Source organism: Octodon degus, unplaced genomic scaffold, assembly GCF_000260255.1.
Source record: "Octodon degus isolate 3935 unplaced genomic scaffold, OctDeg1.0 scaffold00154, whole genome shotgun sequence".
In the NCBI taxonomy this organism is placed as follows: Eukaryota; Metazoa; Chordata; class Mammalia; order Rodentia; family Octodontidae; genus Octodon; species Octodon degus.
In genome coordinates, this window is record NW_004524730.1 from 1,109,932 (window position 1) to 1,130,520 (window position 20,589).

At 41.7% G+C, this 20,589-nt stretch overlaps 1 protein-coding gene across 2 annotated transcripts in view; it reads right to left on the minus strand.

Moving 5' to 3' along the window:
• Positions 1–945: 945 nt before the first annotated feature.
• The window catches only part of Lrrc6 (leucine rich repeat containing 6), a 128,938-nt gene continuing 109,294 nt past the window's right edge, over positions 946–20,589 (minus strand). For both annotated transcript variants that reach the window (XM_023702602.1, XM_023702601.1), the window contains 2 exons: positions 9,241–9,335; positions 946–1,276 (listed from right to left, as the gene is read on the minus strand). In XM_023702602.1, coding sequence (XP_023558370.1) covers positions 1,099–1,276; positions 9,241–9,335 — 273 coding nt within the window. In that variant the 3' untranslated portion in view covers positions 946–1,098. The remainder of the gene's footprint in view (positions 1,277–9,240; positions 9,336–20,589) is intronic.

Here is a 20,589-nt window from a genome sequence, read left to right on the forward strand (position 1 = left end):
GGGCAGCCTCCCCCTAGGGCAGCACCCCCAGTGGCCCAGAGCTTCCTACTGCTCGCAGCCTCTAAAGGCTGCACCACCTCCCAGTAGCCCCACCCTGGGCACCACGAGCAAAGCATCTCCAAGCCATGGCAGACCCTGATAAGCAGCCGCAGCACTCGGGACTCACAGCACTCAAGGATTTGCTGATACCTGAGGAGGCCTGACTTACATATAGAACCAATTGTGCATGCTTATATCTGGAGTATTGTGGCCAGAATGAGAATGTGCTGCAAGTGGGATATTGAATTCATAGTGTTTTCAATAAAGAAGAGATAGATTTTTAAGAAGAAAATTAAAGAAGGAAGTAGAAGAGGAAGCATATTTTGGGGACAAAAATGGTGAGTGATGAGAAGATGGTGGAAAATAAATGAGGGGAAGGAACGGGGAGGAGAAGCACAGGAGAGGGAGGAGAAGGGTCGGAGTGCCGTCTGGTGATGGGCTCCCTGCCTTCCACAGGACATCTTGGGACAAGCTTATAAATGATTCTCCCACCCAGTGTGAAGCCACAAAGCCTGGGCAGGGAAAGCGATGCACACGGCCTTCACAGTGCTCAGCGAGGGCCCACATGGCGGTGTGTGGTGCTGATGCTACCTCGCCGTTATACCACGGCACCTGGCAAAGCAGACGCACCACGAGATGAAAAAGTGGAGCCCTGTTCAAATCACATCGCGGCGCTCCAATTGGCCTGAAATTACAGTTTTAACTCCTAACTTGACCAACTTGTTCAAGTACCAAGTTAATAACCATGCTTTTATCTATACCTTAATTTCATTCATAAACAGGCAGTTCTGTGATTTAGAATCAGGTACATGTAATAGTTCTATCATTTTATTGAATGTTTTCACCAGCCATTCTCTCATTATAGACAAATGATGAACTGCGCAGCACATCGAAGTTATGCATTTTAATTCTAAACTCACTTTGGAATATGACTGCACAAAGTAGAAGTTAAAGCATCAACGTGGTAATAATGCTAAATCAATTTATCCTATGAATGTCGTGCACCTCTTCTCTGCATTGAGTAGCAGGTCACAGGCAACAGAACTGCAGCCTCATGTTTCAAATCAGTGGAGGAACCTCAGGGTTATCTTCGAAGCGTGGATCTTCCTCATTTGGGGCAGTTTGGGGCTCGGGTCCCGATCTTCTGGATGGATGCTTCTTCTCTTGAACTATGGAAGTCACATCGGGGAACGAATACTTGTTAGGATCCACTTCTAGTTTCTCAACCTGCTTTCTTCTGCAACAAAACAGATAAAGAGAAATGAATATCACATCATTTAAAATTAAGCTCCACATGCAGGTCTGATTCATTTCACTCATGAGTATGGTCTCTAGTTGCATCCATTTACCTTGGTCTCCCTAGCGTAAGAACCTGGAAGAGCAGGTAAAGTCCAAAAGGTACAATAGATACTGCGAAAGGGAAAGAAACTGTCCAAAGGGAATGGCCAACTGGGACGAGGGAAAGAGGAAAGGAAAGAAAGAAGGAAAGGGAAAAATACATATGTAGACACACAGGATAGCCTGGACAACTGTACTGCTGATTTCTACTATTGAAAGGTCTATTGAAAGGAACAGTTAATGCTTTTTAAAAAAATTTTTGACCAATTGTGCATGCTTCTATCTGGTAATCTGAACAACTAAGTTGAAGTCAACAATATCCAATGTAACAATCATTGCTAAATTCCTATCATTTTGTTTAGTGAAATTCTGTATCATTTCTAACACTATTTTTTTTTTACTATTTTTTATTGTCTTAAAAAATAAATAAATGGAAAAGGTCAGGACACTAAAAGAAAAATAATCAGTTCCAAAGAAATTCAACTCACTTGCTCATTTATTCCACACATGTTAGCAGGTAATATCTACATATTACAGAGACAAAAATAAGAGACTGCCCCTGGCTTTGATTAGAATCCAATAGAAGCATGATTTGGACCCATGGATAATAAAGTGTTAAGAAGTACTACGAGGTCTGCTGGTGCACAGGTGGTTGGAGCAGTCACCTGAGAGCCTCTGCTTACCTAAGACATCCTTTTGACAGTTGAAGTGACACAGCAGGCAAGGCCACACAGGCAGGGTCAATGAGACTCACTCTAAGCAGGCCTGACTCTTAATGTGGCTCACCAGGCCTCTGGACCCTGGGGCTTCACACAGTCTGGTCTGCCATGGTGTGGCCGGGCATTTAGACTATAAATTCAGGTGTATGGCAAAGCTGAGTCCCCCAACTGCACCTCCCAGTAGAACCTGCTCCTACTGGTTGCACCCAGTCCTCTCGCCAATAGTAAGAATAAAACAACCAGGCAGAACCCCATTAGCCAATGAGCCCCAATACCAAGGTGACAGAGAAAGCTCTATAGATGACACATGTCCTGGGCTGGGTTTTTGGCCACTGGTATTCCACAGGACTGAAGCTGCTGAGAGTGATATGCAGTCAAATTATTTCAGAATCAGTCTAACATTATTCATTTATTTCCTTGGCAGGTATATGTTCATTGCCATTATATGCCAAGGGCTGTGACAGGCAACAGAGACAGAATAGTCAGTGGAAGAGACGAGGTTCCCGGTAACTTCTGAGTGGACCACCAGACACTGACAGAACATCTATCACTGCATTATGTGACTGCCTCATGATTAGCCAGCTTTCCTGTAAATCTGACACCTGGGAGACCAAGGGTTTGTCTTTTGCATGGTGTATTCTTGGCATTCAGCTGCACTGAATAAATATTTGTTGAATAAATGAAAAAATCTTATTGTTCTATTGGAGGAACTATGAGATTATATTAGCAATTACCTCTGAGGTAAAACAAATCACAATTGGTCTAATTTGGAACTCCAACTGATATCCTTAGACAAAAGTCCACCTGGATTTCACCTTTTGTTGGGAAGAAGAAAGCTCAATTGTCTTTGGAGAGTGTAAATTCTCCATTGTTCTTGAAAAGTTTCGCCCTCATTCTTTTACCCTGCTCAGTTCTTGTGGGCATTTGAGGTTTTAATTTCTTTGCTAAAGAAAACTACAAAGTACTGTAGAGTGGTACCTCTGCTCAAAAACACTTCTGCTTGTGAACAATTTGGTTCACATTTTGCATTTGGCAACATTTTGCCTTTGCATGCCAACTCTGCCTCTAGTGACAAACAGGACTGTGGCCATCTTTCCTGCATGAACATGAACATGCCATCCTCTTCAGAATCACGAAAAGAGTTAGCTTCACGAACCGAGGTACTGCCGAATACAAAGAACATAAAATAACGTATTCGCAAAGACCCTGATTGCACCTATGCACTGTGGCCCATCCTCTCCCTGCTTTGGTCTTGTCCCAAAAGTGATGAAGTGTGAAGTCCACAGACACAGTGGTAAGAAATGAACCTAGTTCATTAGAGAAAAAAGAAAAGCTCTGGCTGGCCAAGAGTGGCTGCAAAGGAGGATGCTGGGTAGACACCCAAGGTCAGGGGTTTATATGTGCTTGTTGGGCTCCAATGGTGGGCACGTAAAAATGAGACATTGAAACAATATGGTTGCCACTTTTAGCTGAGCTTCTGAGGTCAGGACTAGCAGGCTTCTCTTCCACCTGAATTTCCCAAGGTTTATCTCAGTTGACCCAGGAACTTGTCCTTTGAAACCAGTTTTTAAAGGACTTTAGGAGAATAGATCTCCCTTGCCTCTTTCAGTGAGCCCCTGTCCCTTGTGTTCCAATTTTCCCAGGGCTAACTTCTGCTTACTCAGGATCCTGCCCTAACTCTCCACCATCTGTCTTTTTTCTGGTCTCAACACCGTGATGCTACAGAAGACACCCGCATGGGCTGTGTACCCCACGCACAGGTGAAAACAGGCTGAAGCGGAGATGCACTGGAGGAAGGTCAAGAAAGAAGAGCAGCAGAAAGGGCAATCCAATGCTCAAGATAAACAACTGCTTCCCAAACAGATCCAGAACCAGCCTTCTTCGCAGACACCTCTGAGCAGTGTTATGCAGACTTCTCTGCCTTTAAATGTAACAAAGTATATGGCTTCAGCTCTGACACCACTTAGCATGAATGCACTGCAAACCACTGTGCAGAAAAGAGTACACTTCGGGCCCTGAAAGGACCATCTTTACGAAGGCCTCCAAAGAGGCTGAGACTGATCGACAGTCCCCTCTGCTCACAGGAAACCTTCTTTATCCCATAAGCGTGGGCGGCTGTGGCTGGCAAAGTGTTCAGGCACTGTTCCTCTGCAAGTGCAGAACTTCCGATACGTGTGAGGCAGAAGGTGCCTAACATCCTCCGAGGAAGACCTCAGCACTGAGTGTCCAAGGAGCAACTCTCGTGTAAATGAAACTTGCTGCTAAGGGAACAAAGCAGGGCCCTCGTGACTCCGCGGGAGAGGTCTCTTAGAAGGATTCCAGGTTTATTTGGACTTTGTTTTTTATTGATGTAGCATTCCTTTGCTGTAATATTTGCCATGAGTACGACTATGTGCTGAATCTCCTGAGTCCTTTTAATAAATCACTGACTGTGGGACCATCCTGGGACTCCAGACGCATTGGCCTCTGCTAAACCTTGTGCTAACACTTTTACTTATGTCATCAAATTCTCATTCAGGCATGAAAAGAAATTAAGGAAGTAAGAATTAGGAAGAAAGTGGTCATTCTTTGCAGATTTAGAGAAAATCTGAAGGAATCCATAGATAAGTTAGTAGAAGAAAAGTCAAGCTACTGGGAATAAACTTTAGCATGAAAGTGAATTACACAACAGTGACAGCTATAGGACATGGCCTTCCATATAGATGCCACTACATTGAATACTTTCCAATGATTGAAATGGTCAGTTTGATATTTGTATATTTTATCACAAAAAAGAAAATTATAGTCTAAATACTAGCAATAGAGTAAGTAATATAAAATATGTTTATAGTAGCAAATATATCATACAACTGAAAATTATTAAAACTGATATACACACATGGAAAAGATATCCTCTCTGAATTGATCTACATGTCTACTTCCAAATCAAATCCTAATATGCATCTGTGTGTGCATGTGTCTATGTGTAGACGTGTATGTGCTATGATTGAGATGTGGTTTGTAATGGTTGACACCTTGTGTCACTTTGAGGAGTCTCGAAGCTTAACTAAGCAACTTAGCAGTTCTGCATCCTTGGGTGTGGAGGACGCCCCTTACTGCTCTAGGGTGTTGTTCATTGTGTCAACTTGACAAGTTTTAAAGTTAGACTAAGTGACTGCACAGGAGGCCAAGGTCCTCCCTTTGTAAGCATTCTGAGTCTGTGCAATAAGAAGGCAAGGAGACAGGCAGTGGGACTGCTACACCCACCCCAGTACAGGCAGCCTGCCTACAACATAAGGGAGCAAAAGACACTTGATCTTTCCCGCTTTTGCTCTTGTTGCCTGCATATTACTGAACCCTCTACAAATTGAGCTAAATAAACCTTTCCTTTGGGTATCTGGTATTTTATCCCAGCAATGAGAAAAAGCAACCAAGACATGTGTTGCCCCCCCCCCCCCCAAGTTCTATGTTGGTTGGGAGCTTGGTTCCAGTGGGGTGTGTGAGATTTGATGGAACCCTTCATGGGCAGAACCTGGAGGGGGTCCTTAGGCTTCTGGGAAGGTTGCCCGCCTGGGGCACCCTGCTTTTCTGGAGGGACCTCTGATTCTCTCTGCTTCCTGGTTAGAGAGAGGCCCACTTCCTCACACTCGCACTTCCACTAGGACATAACCACTGCAATGGCCACACCAGAGCTGAGCAGATGCCAGTACCATGAGCTCACCTCTCAAACTGTGAGATAAACAAAGTCCTTTGCTTCGTAAACTAACCTCCTCCTACTTTTTCTTTCTAGTAATGCAAAATGGACTAATATCATTTGGGCGTGAAATTTGACAAGTTGATTCTAAAATTCATACGGAAGAGCAGAGGCCCAAGAACACCCAACTCTCTCTTTAAGAACAGGAGAGAAGACTTTTCTACCAGTTTAAACACTTAATTTCTAAAGCTACAGAAATTAAGGAAGTGGAACAACAGAGTCCAGAAACAGAACCCAGACCTACGCTGATGTCCATGCCTAATCTACAACACAAGCAGTCTTGATGACCAGTGCAGAAAGGACAAAATTTTAAATAAGAAACACCAAGACAGGAAGGTATTCACACTGAATAAAATCAACTTGCCATACCTGAAACAGAAATCAATTCCTGGTGGATTACACCTAAACATAAAAGACAAAGGTAAAGGCTGCCCTACCTCGATTACTTCAGAGTAAGTCAGAATTTTTAGAATAAAGCAAAGAAAGGATTAACCATAAAGTCCTTAATTTTTCATTAATTTGAATTAAGAACTATTCACTAAAAGACACCACAATAAGAGTAAAAAGGCGAGCCCCACACATCACAGTCCAGGATCCACCATACATCAACTCCATGACCATAGGAGAATTCAACCTTTCAGAATTGCAGTACAGTACAAACAGCAGTACTGATCTTTTACTGTAGTTTTGAAAGTTAAAAAGGATGTGTGAAATCATTCAGTGCAGAATCAGCACTCTGCGAATATCTGTACTTTTGCAGAAGCTGTGACTCCCCCGTACATCAGCATCATGAGACCACAATTGGGAGTCACTGCTGTCACCTTCTGTCCGGATGAAGAGAACCCTGCCCTGCTGTTCTGCTCCCTCATGTATTCTGTCTGCACACAACAATCTGGACAGGAGAGGGACGAAGCCACCCAGCCTACACCCAGAGTGCCACTGCGCAGGCCCTCCACCCTGGCCAACCACAGTGCACCTGTGTGGCCAGAGAGGCCACTGTTTGGACAAGGAGGGTGCCCAGCCTGAGGCCGTGTGTACAGTGAAGCTTAACAACTAAGGAGCACTGTAAACAACCTTCACTTAGACATATTCTCTGTGGTTATGTGAACATTTCTCAGAAACAAAGATGGAAAGAAAGGCTCTGCAAAAATACTGTGAAGAACTGTGCTAAGATGCCTCAAGGGTAATCACAATAATGATCGTTTTCCTACGGCCTGAAAACCAGCTCCAAACTGTTTGCAATGATTTGGCTTCCCCTCTCTGCGATTCCTCACAAATTAGATTCTGTCTTTCCATGCACCAAGAGTGCTGGGGGTTAATTATGACTGTGAATATTCATAACAGTCATGATACCCTAGAATCTTGTATCTGCAATGGAAATCACTAAGTACAGAAATAGGAGTGGATTTCCAAGATTAAAAACAGTAACCTACTTCTCAGAAGGAATTCAATTCCATACCTATTGTTCAAACAAATCCCACACTTAAAAATCTCTATAAAACTTCAACAGTTGTCTTTGAATAGACCAGAGCCTGACTGCTTTATTATGCAAGAAGTAAGTATAGCTGATGTTCAGGTATTTTTGTGATGATAATTCTAGCATATACATTTGTATCGCAAAGATAGTTTGCCTCAATTCAAAATAGATTTTACCATCTGCTTGGTAAAAGCCTGGGAAATAGCAGGGTATCTGAAAGGACTGAGATCTCATTCTATAGGAGAATTGAGAAATAGGGGTGCTCCCTGGAAAACACTCCTCAGGAGTGTTAGGGGAGGCTGGCTTGGCCTGCAGTTCTCTAGGTAGTATAGCCAGGAAACTTATTTAGGAACTGGAGAGAGGGAGGGAAGACATCTAATGTTGGGGGAGACTAAGAATGGGTGAATATTCTTTTAAAAGAAAGGTCTTCTTTTTGGTAATTTATCTGTATGCTATGTCTTAAAACAGAATGCGACCTGGGCACTCAATTTCCATTCACAGGCCTTGTTCCAAATTATTTTTCAAACAGCACTGCAGTATACCTAGGAAACTTATTTGATCCCTCTAAACAATGCTTTTCTTTGGAAAACACGCCCTGTGGAGTTTCTGCTATCAAGCTGAAACTGCAGGGAAAAGTTTTTAAAAAGTGGATCCTATAGGATGAAGTCTCAAGCTATTTTAACAAATATTTTTTACAACACTGATATATCACAACATTTCAGAGATGAAAGATTTGATCTCCTAAGGAATCTGGCTTCATAACTCAACACTTTAGACCTTACAGAGTTAACCGTAAGTTATGCCACACCACGAGCATCTCAGCCTGTTAGAAAAAACCAAGGTGAAACTAGAAACAGCACTGCTGGCTCTGCTTTAGTGCCTAACATATCACAGCATCAGTTAAAATTATAAAGAAATCTTATCTTCCCTTTAGGCAGTTATCATGCCATACAGACTTGTATGTTAACAAGAATTTTTTTTCTCGCATTTTAGGGCAGGGTCTACAGGGTGTTCAGGGTCTCATGACTAGATCGGACTCGTAGTGATTCTCCTGTTTACAGCCTTCCAAGTGCTGGGATTCCAGGTGCACACCACCACACTCACTCTCAATTGCCGTGTCAGCATGCCCTTGGGGATTGAACCCCCAGCCCCTGCACCTGCTTGCAGGCACTTTAATCCGCTGAGCTATTTGGCCATTCCATGTTAACAAGAAATTCTGCAAATATAAATTATCAGAGGGAATCAAGGTAAAGTACAGAGCATGTACCCATGTACCCGATAGGGTTCCATGTTGGGAAAGGAATTTAAACACAGGTCAAAGGTGATCTTTGGTCTGGAGAACTGTGAGGGAACTCCAACACCATGGCCTGGCCTATGCTTTGAGGAATCTGAAGTGATTCATGGATCATGAAAGGGAGTGCAGGAGAGCAGAGGTAGGAATAGCACTCACTGGAACTCGCTCAGCATTTCCCTGCCACGTGACCCCCAGGACATCCCAAAAGTCTCTCCTCCAGTTCTGTACAGAGGACAAAGCTGTGAGGATGTGGGGTGGGAATGTGGAGAAAGCATGCAGAATGCCTGGCACAAAGCAAGTGTCCAGCAGATGCCAGAAGTCGTTGGTGTCGATGTCATTGCCCTTATTACTATCTTCATACACAACAGGACCTGTATGGGCACAGATTGGTGTTTTAGAGAGGAAGAACCTTACAAATCCAGAATCTAAGGATTTCATGGCATGAATCAATTTTTTTTTTGTTTGTTTTTTGGTGGAACTGGGGATTGAACTCAGGCCCTTGCACTTGCCTGGGAAGCACTTATTCTACTGAGCCATCTCCCTAGCCCCCCTTTTTATAAGCTTTAAACTATTTTGTCCTATCTGGAGCTATACTCTGACCGGCAAGGGACAATGCAGAGAGCGGCCTGAGAGGTGGTACCTGGTGTGGGTCTGCTCTTCCTGTCCTCTGCTGCGGTCCACAGTGGTCTTCACAAACTTGGTTGGTTGTTGGCTACCTGTGATTACTTCTTCAACCTGAAATAAAAATACAACACAGGGGTATGTTACTCCCCGACATATGTTCCAAAACATAAATTATATGCATGTATGTAATTTTAAAAGACATTAAACTATCTTACTTATTTTAAAATTGGTGGTCCACATTTCCCACAAAAGAGTCAAATTTAAGGCCCCTACATGGTATAGAGGTGATTAAATTAATATGAGGTATGAGTAGAAAATGTTTCATTTTTAAAATCTGATTCTATTCAAGGGCCTTACCTTCAATGCTCCTCAAAAATGCCCTCCTTAGCTTTGAGCACACCTACAGTTCTTGCCAGTTTTTGAAGCAGTTCTGGAAGTTCTCTTTGGTGCGTGTCTTTAGCGACAAGGTTGTGGCTGCCTCGATGTCCTGGATGGATTCAAAATGTTTATTTTTTTATGGTCATTCTGACTCTGGGGAAGAGCCAGCTGTCCTACAGTGGCAGACATGAAGAAGAAGGTGGATGAGGGCGTAGTGGAATTCCTTTACATGCCTGCCTTTCTTTGGGGTGCTATTTGGCAGGCACACACACTGTATTTTTGAATAGCTTGGAAGATACCTGTGAAACAGGAATTCCATAGCTTTTTCAGCAAGTGGCAAGAGTGATAGGCACGCTCAAAGCAAGGAGGAGTATCACAAATGGGATGAGAAGTGTCCTCTACTGCAGTACATTTAATTGAGGCCTTCATGGTATATTTGGATCAGCGCTGGTACACAGCACAGTCTGCTTCCCATCTGACCATGTTCATGGAATACTGTATAGCCAGAACCTCGGAAAGAGATGTATGAGTGAGCAGATGATGAGGGAGTGGATGAAGGAAGGAGTCCTGGCCTACAAGATCACAGCGCCACACCAGGTAGGTGAGTGCTCTGATGGGTTACCACCCCTCGATGACAATCTTTCTTCAGTGTCACCCTTTCTTCAGTGTCATGTGGCACTTCAAGAGCACAATTTTTGGGGCCAGGGAGATGGCTCAGTAGAATAAGTGCTTTCCTGGCAAGCGCAAGGTCCTGAGTTCAAGCACCGGTTCTGCCCCCTCCCAAAAAAATAGATTAAAAAAAAAAGTGCACAATTTTTACAGAATACAGCAGTGTCATTTCATTTATCTTTTAAAAATGTATTTAGTACAGGGTCTATAGGGTGTCACTACTCAGATCAGACTCATAGTGATCCTCCTGTTTCAGCCTCCCAAGGGCTGGGATTACAGGTGCACGCCACCATGCCCAGTCTCAGTTGCTGGCTCAGTGTTCCCCTGGGGGCAGGGCCAGCATGGCACATCAGGGATTGAACCCCAGTTCCTGTGCCTGTCTAAGCAGATGCTTTGGTCTGCTGAGCTATCTGGCCAGCCCGCAGCTGTGTCACTTATGTCATGTTTATAAAAATGCGACGTGTGCACATACATGTTATTCAGCTCGGCTCCTGCATGCAGAAGACCATCAAATAGGTGTCTTTCTCTCCGCAGTGGCTTTGGAGGGGAGCGTGCTGAGTGTGGTGAGCAAAGGAAGGTCTGCCTAGGTGCCTGCTTTGGATGTAGCTTGAGCACCAAATTGAGGACCAGTAATACCCAGAAGCTTCACAGATTGTTTTTACGAGGCTAGATTTTGGCTGGGGTTTCAAAGGAAAAGAACAATGAATGCTATACTGTTGAAGAAATTACATTTCCAGGCTGGAAGAGCTTGTTTGGAAATGTTTTATAAGAGGTACAGTCTGTATTACAACAACTCAGAGGAGATGGAATGGCTCAAGCCACCAGAGCAGCATTCACTGAGTAATTAAAGCAAGCGACTCACACAGCACAGAAGATTTTAGTATCAGGCATGCCTGGGGTTTGGAGTAGGCTAACTCTAGAATGTTTCATTTGTTACGTTTAAAATAACAGTTAATATAATTTTATCGTTTGCCAGTAACTTTTTGTGGCCAAATGTGGCAGGACATGAATGTTTACAAATATTTTAATTTGAAAATAACTAGTTTTCTTCTATTTCTATAACTAAGCCAGTGTGATGAATACAAATCTTTCCTCATAGCTTGATGTATATTAAAAAAATTGGTTACTACTGATTCCATTTATGGTTTACTAAACCATGTTATTATGATTGGTAAGTGAAAACAGAAATAGAATTAAGGAAGAAAACTAAAATGAGAATTCACACAGTTTAGGGGAAGAGGAGAGGGTGTAGCGGGTTTGAGTTATGGGCCTAGGTGCCTCCTCCTGGCAGGTGGCAGGGGGCAGGGGGCAGGCAGGCAGCAAACCTCAGAGGGATGAGGCCGGGTGCCCTGTGGACATCAGCACTGCACTCCAGCCATCTCGGCTGCAGTTCTATCTTATTACAGTCTGTCCATATATCCCAGTACTTCTTACTGAAACATTCTGTGCCATCGACCCAACAGACGCACGTGGCTGCTGAGCATTTGGAATATGGTTAGTGCAACTGAGAAACTGATGTAGTAATCTTACTGAATTTGAATAAATTGCCATATATCTACCTAGATAGAAACATGAGCAGAGTTAGCTGCAATCCTATGTAAAATGGTGGTGTCTGAATTCTTCTTTAGGCCCAAAGAACATCAGATACCTCTAAATTTTCCATGGTCCAGTTACCAGGGTTTGGTTGCTGGATTCTCCTGGTTCTGCTGATTCCTAGTTTTCTTTGTCCTGAACAACAGATTGGTTTGAAAAATGGTGGCAAATTTCATATTTGTTAAAGGAAGGAAAAACTATGTTCTGCAAAGTGAATTGAAGCCAAGTTAAAAAAAAATGGGAAAAATTTCACCCTACTGCATAGGGTGGGCTATCATGAAGAGACAAAATAGCATGCACCTGATGACGACAGGTCACACCTACTCTCCCAGCCTGCCTTAGCCATGACCTGCCTGTATTTCCTGTCTTAGCCCTGGACAACTGGTCCTGCCATCTTGGAACTCTCCGCTCTTTTGTTGACATCCCAAAGACATGGACCATGCATGAGACTGTGAGAACCCAGGAGCCAGCAACCAGCCTCCCTGACCAACAAGGGCTCTAAGGAATGCTACCTTCGCCCGGATTTGGAGGGCTCTGACTCCCAGGCCAGTCACAGCACTCCCAGCAGCCAGCTCAGGGCTTTGTGGGCCCTGCACTGCCACTCAACTCCTTTCTGCCATCCTTGGTGGCTTTCCTGCTTCCCACATGCTAGTCCCTGGGTGCCAGTAACAATGTCTGCATGTTCATCTCTGTCTCACCATCAGCCTCCCAGTGTGCTGAGGCATGTTAGCACCTTTCTCATTTTAAAAATATTTTAATTACTGTAATGAGGTCAATGTTAGTTAAAAATCAGTAAGACATCAGCTTTGGGGTGGGGGAAGCTCTTGAACACACATTACAAGTTGTACAGTGCCTTGGACTGTGAACATACCAACAAGAATGGGAGCATGTGCACAGCCAGGGTCCTAAAACACCCATCCTATTTCTAACACTGCTACTTGTCACATAATAAGCACAGACAAAGATTCTCTCTGTTTATGGAAATGCAAATAGTCACAAATTTGGAACTTTTCTTCACAGGGAATTTGTTGTGCACCAGAATCTAAATGTGTGTTTTTATTTTTAAAAGATATTCTCAGCACATTTAGTTTGAAGGAATCTTTTAAGTTGAAAAGTTACAGGGAAATAAGCAAATGGCAATTAAAAAAAATAGGAACATTGAGATGCCTACTAATCCCCAAACTGATCTTAGCCGCAGGTAAAACTCTTCTAATCAGATCCAAGTTGCTCCAAGTAGAGGAATCCAGGCACAGAGATCCAAGGCTCCCGAGTCCTGACCCTGGTTCCCCATGGCCCGGCTGTCCTGGGCCCTCAAGCAGCGGATGCTCACTGCCATCAAACATTGTCTTACTCATTTGTGCTGTGTGGAAAAGTTGTAAGGGCTCAAACATGTGTTCGATCAATCAGATAATGTGAGATGAATGGCTTTCTATACCCCAAGAAGGAAACACAATCAACCACTTGGAAGTTCAACTGTGGGATAGGCCAACAGTACCAACAAACATTTTAATGATGTTTCATTATTTTTAACTCTTTAAGTTGTCATGCAGTTGGAAAATAGAGGAGTGAACACAGATTTTGTGATAGAGGTTACTTTTCTACAGATTGCAAAAGCTCTGTCTCAGGCTCTTCCAACAGCTGATAGCTGTCTTTTCAACCTTTGCCTAGACAGCACCCTGGGCTGGGATCTCGTGACCTCTGGAGGAAGCGTCCTGTTCTCAGATGACCTGAATTTAATAAAATGTGTACGGCTGCATTACCAGCTATAAAAGTTACTCAACCAAAAAATCTATTGTGAGGATATGCGAGAAATACTTGGCTCTTCATCCTTTTTATTCAGGTTGCATCCTATAAATTGCCAGTGCTTTACAATTTTTGACCCACAAAACAGTAATGGCTCAAGACAGTAGTTACTTACATGAATATAAACAAGATGAGCCAACAAACACAACACTTTTGGTGAAGACCTGTTCCTTACAAATGAAAAGGATGAATGGACAAGGAAAATGGATTATACTCATAATTACTATATTTGCAGAGAAAGAAGACAAAAAAACAATTGACTTTTTAGACTTGTTCTAGCGAATTTAATGTGGCATCTTCAATAACAATGGAAGTCACGATGAATTACTTTTTCTTTTTCTTAGAGATTTTACTGTGTTTCACAATTTTAACTATTAGCTCCCTGAAGTCTACATGATAAATATTTATCAACCATCTATCATGCGCCATGCATAAGACTGAGGGGTAGACATGGAGTGATGGATTAGAACACTGTCCCTGGCCACCTATGAGGGAAAAAGATGTATTAGCAATCAAAACCTAATGAAGGTCATGCAACAGACAGATAAGCATGCAGGGTTCTAAACCAAAAGAAGGGCAGAGCATGGGGCATGGATAGTAGGATCGAAGGAGACCGCCCAGGAGATGTGAGGTGCGCTAAGGATTTTAAAGAATAAGTAGTAATTTTCCAGAAAATAAAAGTTATTTACTTAGGAGATGGAGAAAATTCTGAGGAGAGAAAAAAAAGAACAAAGACCAAAAAGCAAATGATCACATAACATACTAGGGATACTAGGCAGACAGGCAGGTGGACATAAGGCTGAAGCTCTGGGACATGGTCAAGTCTGGAGGATTCATTTCCAGGTGCTGGATCTTTTCACACAAGGTTACAGGGCCTTTGCAAAGCCTTCTTTCCTTAAAAATGTAGTTGTCCATCTCAGCACAAGAGTCATGTCTTAAATATGCTTCCTTATTCCTTAGAGTATGTGATGTTAGCCAAAATAGTAAATCCAATGGGAGGATAACTTTTGGAAGGATGTCCTCTTTCTTCACTAAATAAAAATATACCTTTCTTTTTATATTATTACAGTCAAGTGTCCACCCCCAGTCAACCCTCTATGACAATACTAACAAGGTACGATCCTGCTGGAATACTGCCTGAATATGCACTGAGGCCATTGAACAGCTTTGGGGAATGCACACATTTGCACTAGTGGCCAACTGTGCTGCTCTGTTGGGCTTCGACTTCACTGTGTACATCCTACTTTCTCTAGCTAACTTCTGCCTCAAGTGAAGTAGAGCTTGGACATTGCAGCCAAGATCATTTAGCACTTAGATGATATCCTTTTTCAGATGTCACTTGTGTGCAGTGCAGTCTGTTAGCCTCAATTCTTCTAAGGCGCAAAAACAAGAAAGTGCAACGGCTATTCCCTGTAAAAGAACTGAACATAAATAACTAGGCTTCTTAGAAGAGTCCATATCTTTGTATTATATTCCTGAGGGTGTGACCCCGTGTCCTGGGTCACAGGTACTAAGCCTGCTTGTTTCCTATGGTTTCCTGCACCCTTTTTGCTGTCCTCTGTGTATCACTGGGATATGGAACCTGAAGCCTTTATTATCCTCCTTCTCAGGGCATCTGGTATCTGGCCAGGCCCAGGAGTTGGGAAACACTGGGGGGCAGTGGAGGATGGAAGACTTCAGGGCTCCTTTGGGCTCTTCGGCTTGAGCCTCTTCTCCAGCAGAGAGGAAGTCTACCTGTGGCTCAGATGCTACTCAAGATGGCTGTGGCAGTTTTGGTTTCTTCTAGGTAACTCTGGGGCCTGATTTCTTCAGCTTCCTCTCTTTGTGCCAGAAGAGGATGCTGCATACATTAGCCTTCTGGTGTTACAAATCTTTTTCCTCTTTTGGCTTCTCACTCCCCGCTAACTTATCCAAATGTTTCCTCGATCACTTCTATACTGTAAACACCTATAGAAATCTTGTGCACATTTCTCTACTCAAGCATTTCCTGATTTTTCTCATCAAACGCTTGCTGATTTACTTTTATTTATCAAACTTTGAGGTGCTTTTCAAAATAGAGTTCCATACCTTCTAATTAAAATCTGGTTTGGGAACATAGTTTGTTAAAACAAGTTTTTTTTCCCCAGGTTATTCTTAGGACCAAGTAAGAGATCAGTCCTGACTGATCCCACAACTTCCAAGCTCTTCCAGATTTGTTTCAGTCATACTGGGGATGGCACCCAGGGTATCATGCCCACTAGACAAGGGCTCTACCACTGAGGTAGCCTCAGGGGATACAAGTCATCAATAGCAACCATATCTGTGGGGTGTCTACAGTGTTGAACAAAAGTTCTTGGGGCTGGGACACTATGATGAGCCAGAAGAACATAGACACTACTTTGACAGCATATTTTATATTTCCATTCAAAATTGCATACTTTAAGCTGAAGTGAGAGATAATAATTGTGCAGGAGTTCACTGCAGAGCAGACTACTCTGCACTGGACCAGCTTTGGATACATGGATGGCTTCAAGTTTCTCATAATTATATTGTGGTGTCCACATATATCCATAAATCTGTATCATTTATCCATTTTCTTGGGAGGCAGTCCAAAATTAGAATCATTAAGCTATAATATACTTAAAGATTGATGTATGTTGACAACTTTACTTCCAAAAAGATTAAATCATCTCCTACATTTCAGTAGTTTGTAACAGTATTCCTTGAACCCTGACCAGCATTTTAAAACATGTTTTGGGTAGAAATTTGGCAGCCATGTCCACAAGGCGACAGGAAGAAAAGGATAGAAGGGAGGCTGGTTTTACACTGCAAACCACTAAAACTTTTGAAATTTGTCCTTTACATATATATAACCTATGTAAAAGTAAATAAGAAACAGTATAAAATTTCAAATGTTTGGTAATAACATGAATATAGTATTTTCTTCTAAAATATAGTAATGAGTTTTCACATCTCTTGGGTTTCTGTTGAAACTGTAATTTTCTTTTTAAAAAATCTTTTATTTATTTATTTGGTAAAGGGTTTAGCTATGCAGCTCAGACTCACGGTGACCTCCTGTCTCAGCCTTCCCAGCACTGGTATTACAGGCGTGCACCACCATGCCCGGTTTCCATGGCTAGCACAGTGTGCCCAGGGTTCCAGGGTCAGCACTGCATGTGGTACTGGGGACTGAACCTGGGTTCTTGTGCTTGCCAGGCAGGTGCTTAGACTGCTGAGCTATCTCCCTAGCCCTGTAACTTTAATTTTCTATCCTTCTAATGTGCTTTCAATAGGTTTCTAAAATGCTTTTATAAATGTATATGTAACAATTTATCTTAGTTTTTGTGTTTTTTTCCTAAAAGTGAGACACATCAACAGTATGTTAAGTTATTTGTCTGTTTTATGTGCATGGCCACTCCATGGGGGTAGGAATAACTGGCCTGGGCATATAATAACTCCTCAACAATTATTTCCCAAATAAATGGATAAAATATACATAAATAATAAGTATCAATGTATTAGCTGAATAGCAATTTTCAGACACAACTTTCACCTATTAATCAGAACTGCTGCTTTTATTTACTGATTTCTGCCATTGCTTCACTTTAAAAAACCTAATAAGTGAAGAATGTAGATATTTATCTTTATTGCATTATTAAAATAATATTTGATTATTGGAAATCAATGTGGAGGTTCTTCAAAAATCTAGGATTAACAGTCTTATTTGACCCTGCTATTCCTCTTCTGTTTATTTTTCCAGAAGAATTGAAATTACCACACCACAGAGATACACGTGTACCTTTGCTCATAGCAGCACAATTTGTCATAGTTAAACCTTAGAAACAATCCAAGTGCCATCAACTGAGGAATGGATAAAAAAGATGTGGTATTTGTATACAATGGAGTATTATTTAGCTATAAAAAATAAACTCATGGATTTTACAGGTAAATGGATGCAACTAGTGGGTATTCTGATAAGTGAAGTAAATCAGACCTGCATGTGTTAATATTGTATTGTCTCTCAATATAGTGTTGATGGTACAGGGTCTAATTGCGCAGCTCAGACTCCCAGACCCTCTTGTGCTTGCCAGGCAGTCTAAACTGAACAAAAATAAAAGAAATAGCTGTTTCCACACAGTGGGTAACGAGCAGGACAAGGCTGTGATTTTGAGAGCAAGGGAATAAGTGTAAGAACCTGAAAGAAAAATAGTATCTTTACGTACAATGGATATAGTACAAGGGAAGGAAACTGCTCAAAAGAAAAGAACACTTGGGATGAGGTAAAGGAACAAAGAAAGGAACAAGGAGGGGAAATAAAACGTTTATTTGTACACACAGGATAGTTAGGATGATTATACTGCTGATTTCTATTTGATTATTGAAGAAAATGTTGAGAACTAGTAAACTGAAGAACAGCTCCACAAAAATTATTCAATCTGGATAATAAAAAAATAAATAGTTTAGAAATCCACAGACCATCAGTGTCAAATGGGATGATGTCAAACCTCAGGGAAGAACCTATAGGTCCAGTTTGCACAAAGCAAAACAAAATAAAAAATCAACTAGATTTCAAGTTGCTGAGCATATGCCCAGCTAACATTTTAAAGGAGAAAAGTGGACACCAGGCAAGACAACATTTAAAGAACGAGTAGCCTCCAATCCCCAAACCTGCTGAAATGCTTGTGCATAACGAGTCACACAAAGCCCTGAGGTACACATGCAGAGTCACACAGATCAGAACACAAATCGTTTGATAATAACAATAAGCTTTTCTTCTGGATGGTTAACAACCTAAGTTTGCAGACCAAATTAGAGAAAAAGGAAGGCTACAAGGAAAGCCAACATTTTGGCCCTAACCTTCTAAGGTCAATTAAGACTCAGGACATATGAGAACTTGTACTGTAACGTCATGTACCTCGGTAGTGTCCCAAATTTTCTGATCAAGAAGATTATGGGGCCAAAGAGGAAAGTGATTGATGACGTAGAGTGTGCCTAAGGAGAGTCACATGGGGAGAAGACACTCTCTCAGGCTTTCACAGAGAGCACATTGGCCAAGCAATGGCCATGACTCATCCACATGGCTGCACTGATGAAGGTTCTACAATCTGAGGTACAGGATCTCAGGACAAATCCTGAGGGCATTTCACTGACCTTCTCAGACCAAAAAGCTACAACTCTTGTTGCATAGGTCCTGCTTTACCTTGGTCTTAACCATCCAGTAGAAAAGTATGAAGTCGAAATATAAGAAATAAAGCCATGCTCTTGGGTTGAGCTGTGGGGGAATCAGGTCAATAATTTCTGACATTGCCAGTTAAATATAAGACCCAATGCTATTATGGGCTACTGGACTCTTTTAGAATATTTTGCTGAGTTTACACACCTATAATATTCAATAACGGAACTTAGAAAAAATGGGGTATACCGATGAATGTCCATTTTGTATCTGTGTATTCAAAGAGGTTGGGATAGATATATAGTTGCATTCTCTTAATGAATAGAATGATTTGTTCTAATGGTGTTTGTAAATGGGATCACAAGTCCGCATCTTGTACAGCAATTAACCACTAAGAAGAATATATGCAGTGTATTATTTGTTGAAACTGTCCTTCCGATATGATTTGAAACTGTCTCATTGATATCTGTTTGTCAATAAAACTTTGAAAAAAAAAAAAAACAGATCAGAACACAAGATAAAGAGGGGCTCTGAGAGCAGCCAGGGGAAATGCTGCGCTAAACATGGCGGATGAGGATAGGAGTGCCTGCTCCCCTCCCTTTAAAAACAATGGGATAGTGTCTATAAAATGCAGAATAATGTCAAAGAAAACCTGTCATAAAAAACTACCAACATTCATCCAGAGAAAGCACCCTTCAAAAATAAAGGGAAGTTCCACATCTGGCCATGATAAAAGAGCAGGTATCGGGGGAGATCTGCTACTGCAAGCAACTGGAAAGCTGAACAAAAGTAAAAGAAATAGCTGTTTCCAGACAGTGGACAACGAGCAAGACAAGGCTGCGATCTTGAGAGAAAGGGAGTAACTGAAGGGGACACTTCAGTAGTCTGGGTTCCTTCCCGGCCACTTTCCTGCAGCAGGTGAACAGACAAAAATAAAGTTTGAAAGAGAGAAGCAAAACTCCAGTCACACATGAAATGTCCTTTAAAATGAGAAATCCTAAACAACCTTCAAAAATGAATACTTCTGGTAACTAAGAATGTTTTCTAACTTTGATATAAAAAATCACTTTTATTTCTTTAGACTAATGTATGAAATAATTGAAAAGATAAAATTTGTAAGACAATTGTATCTAAAATGGTTAAAAAAACACGTAAAAGAAAAATTATAAAATAGGAGGAACTTTGATAAAAGTTGTATGTGGCTGGGGTAGATAAGGTGGTGCACACTTGTAATCCCAGCACTTGGGAGGCTGAGGCAGAGGTTCACTGTGAGCTTACGGCCAACCTGGGCTACCTAGTGAGCTCAAGGGCAGCATGAACTGCATAGCTAGACCCTGTCCCTCTTTCAAATACACACACACACACACACACGTATGTGGCTTCTGCATTTGAAACTATGAACTATTGTCAAGAGATTTTTTTTTTTTATTTTTTAGATTCTCAATACAGAAAGGTTGGCAGGCCAGCAAACATACTAACATCAAGGGAACAGGTCTTCCCAGGAGACCTACAGAGCCATGCCATCCTACTTATCATTCCAGCAAGACTTCTGTACATAAATTGATGGCTTTATCTTAAAATTATATAAAAATATAAATAACAACCAAAAGGATCATGTTGGAGAAAATACAAACTTCAACCTTTTTTATGAATCACCTAGAGTCAACATAGTTGGTTTAGCCATAAGAATAAATAGATAAATCAACAGAACAACATACAAAGCCTAAAAATAGACTCTTAATATAAGGACAGTGATTTTTTTTATAAAGG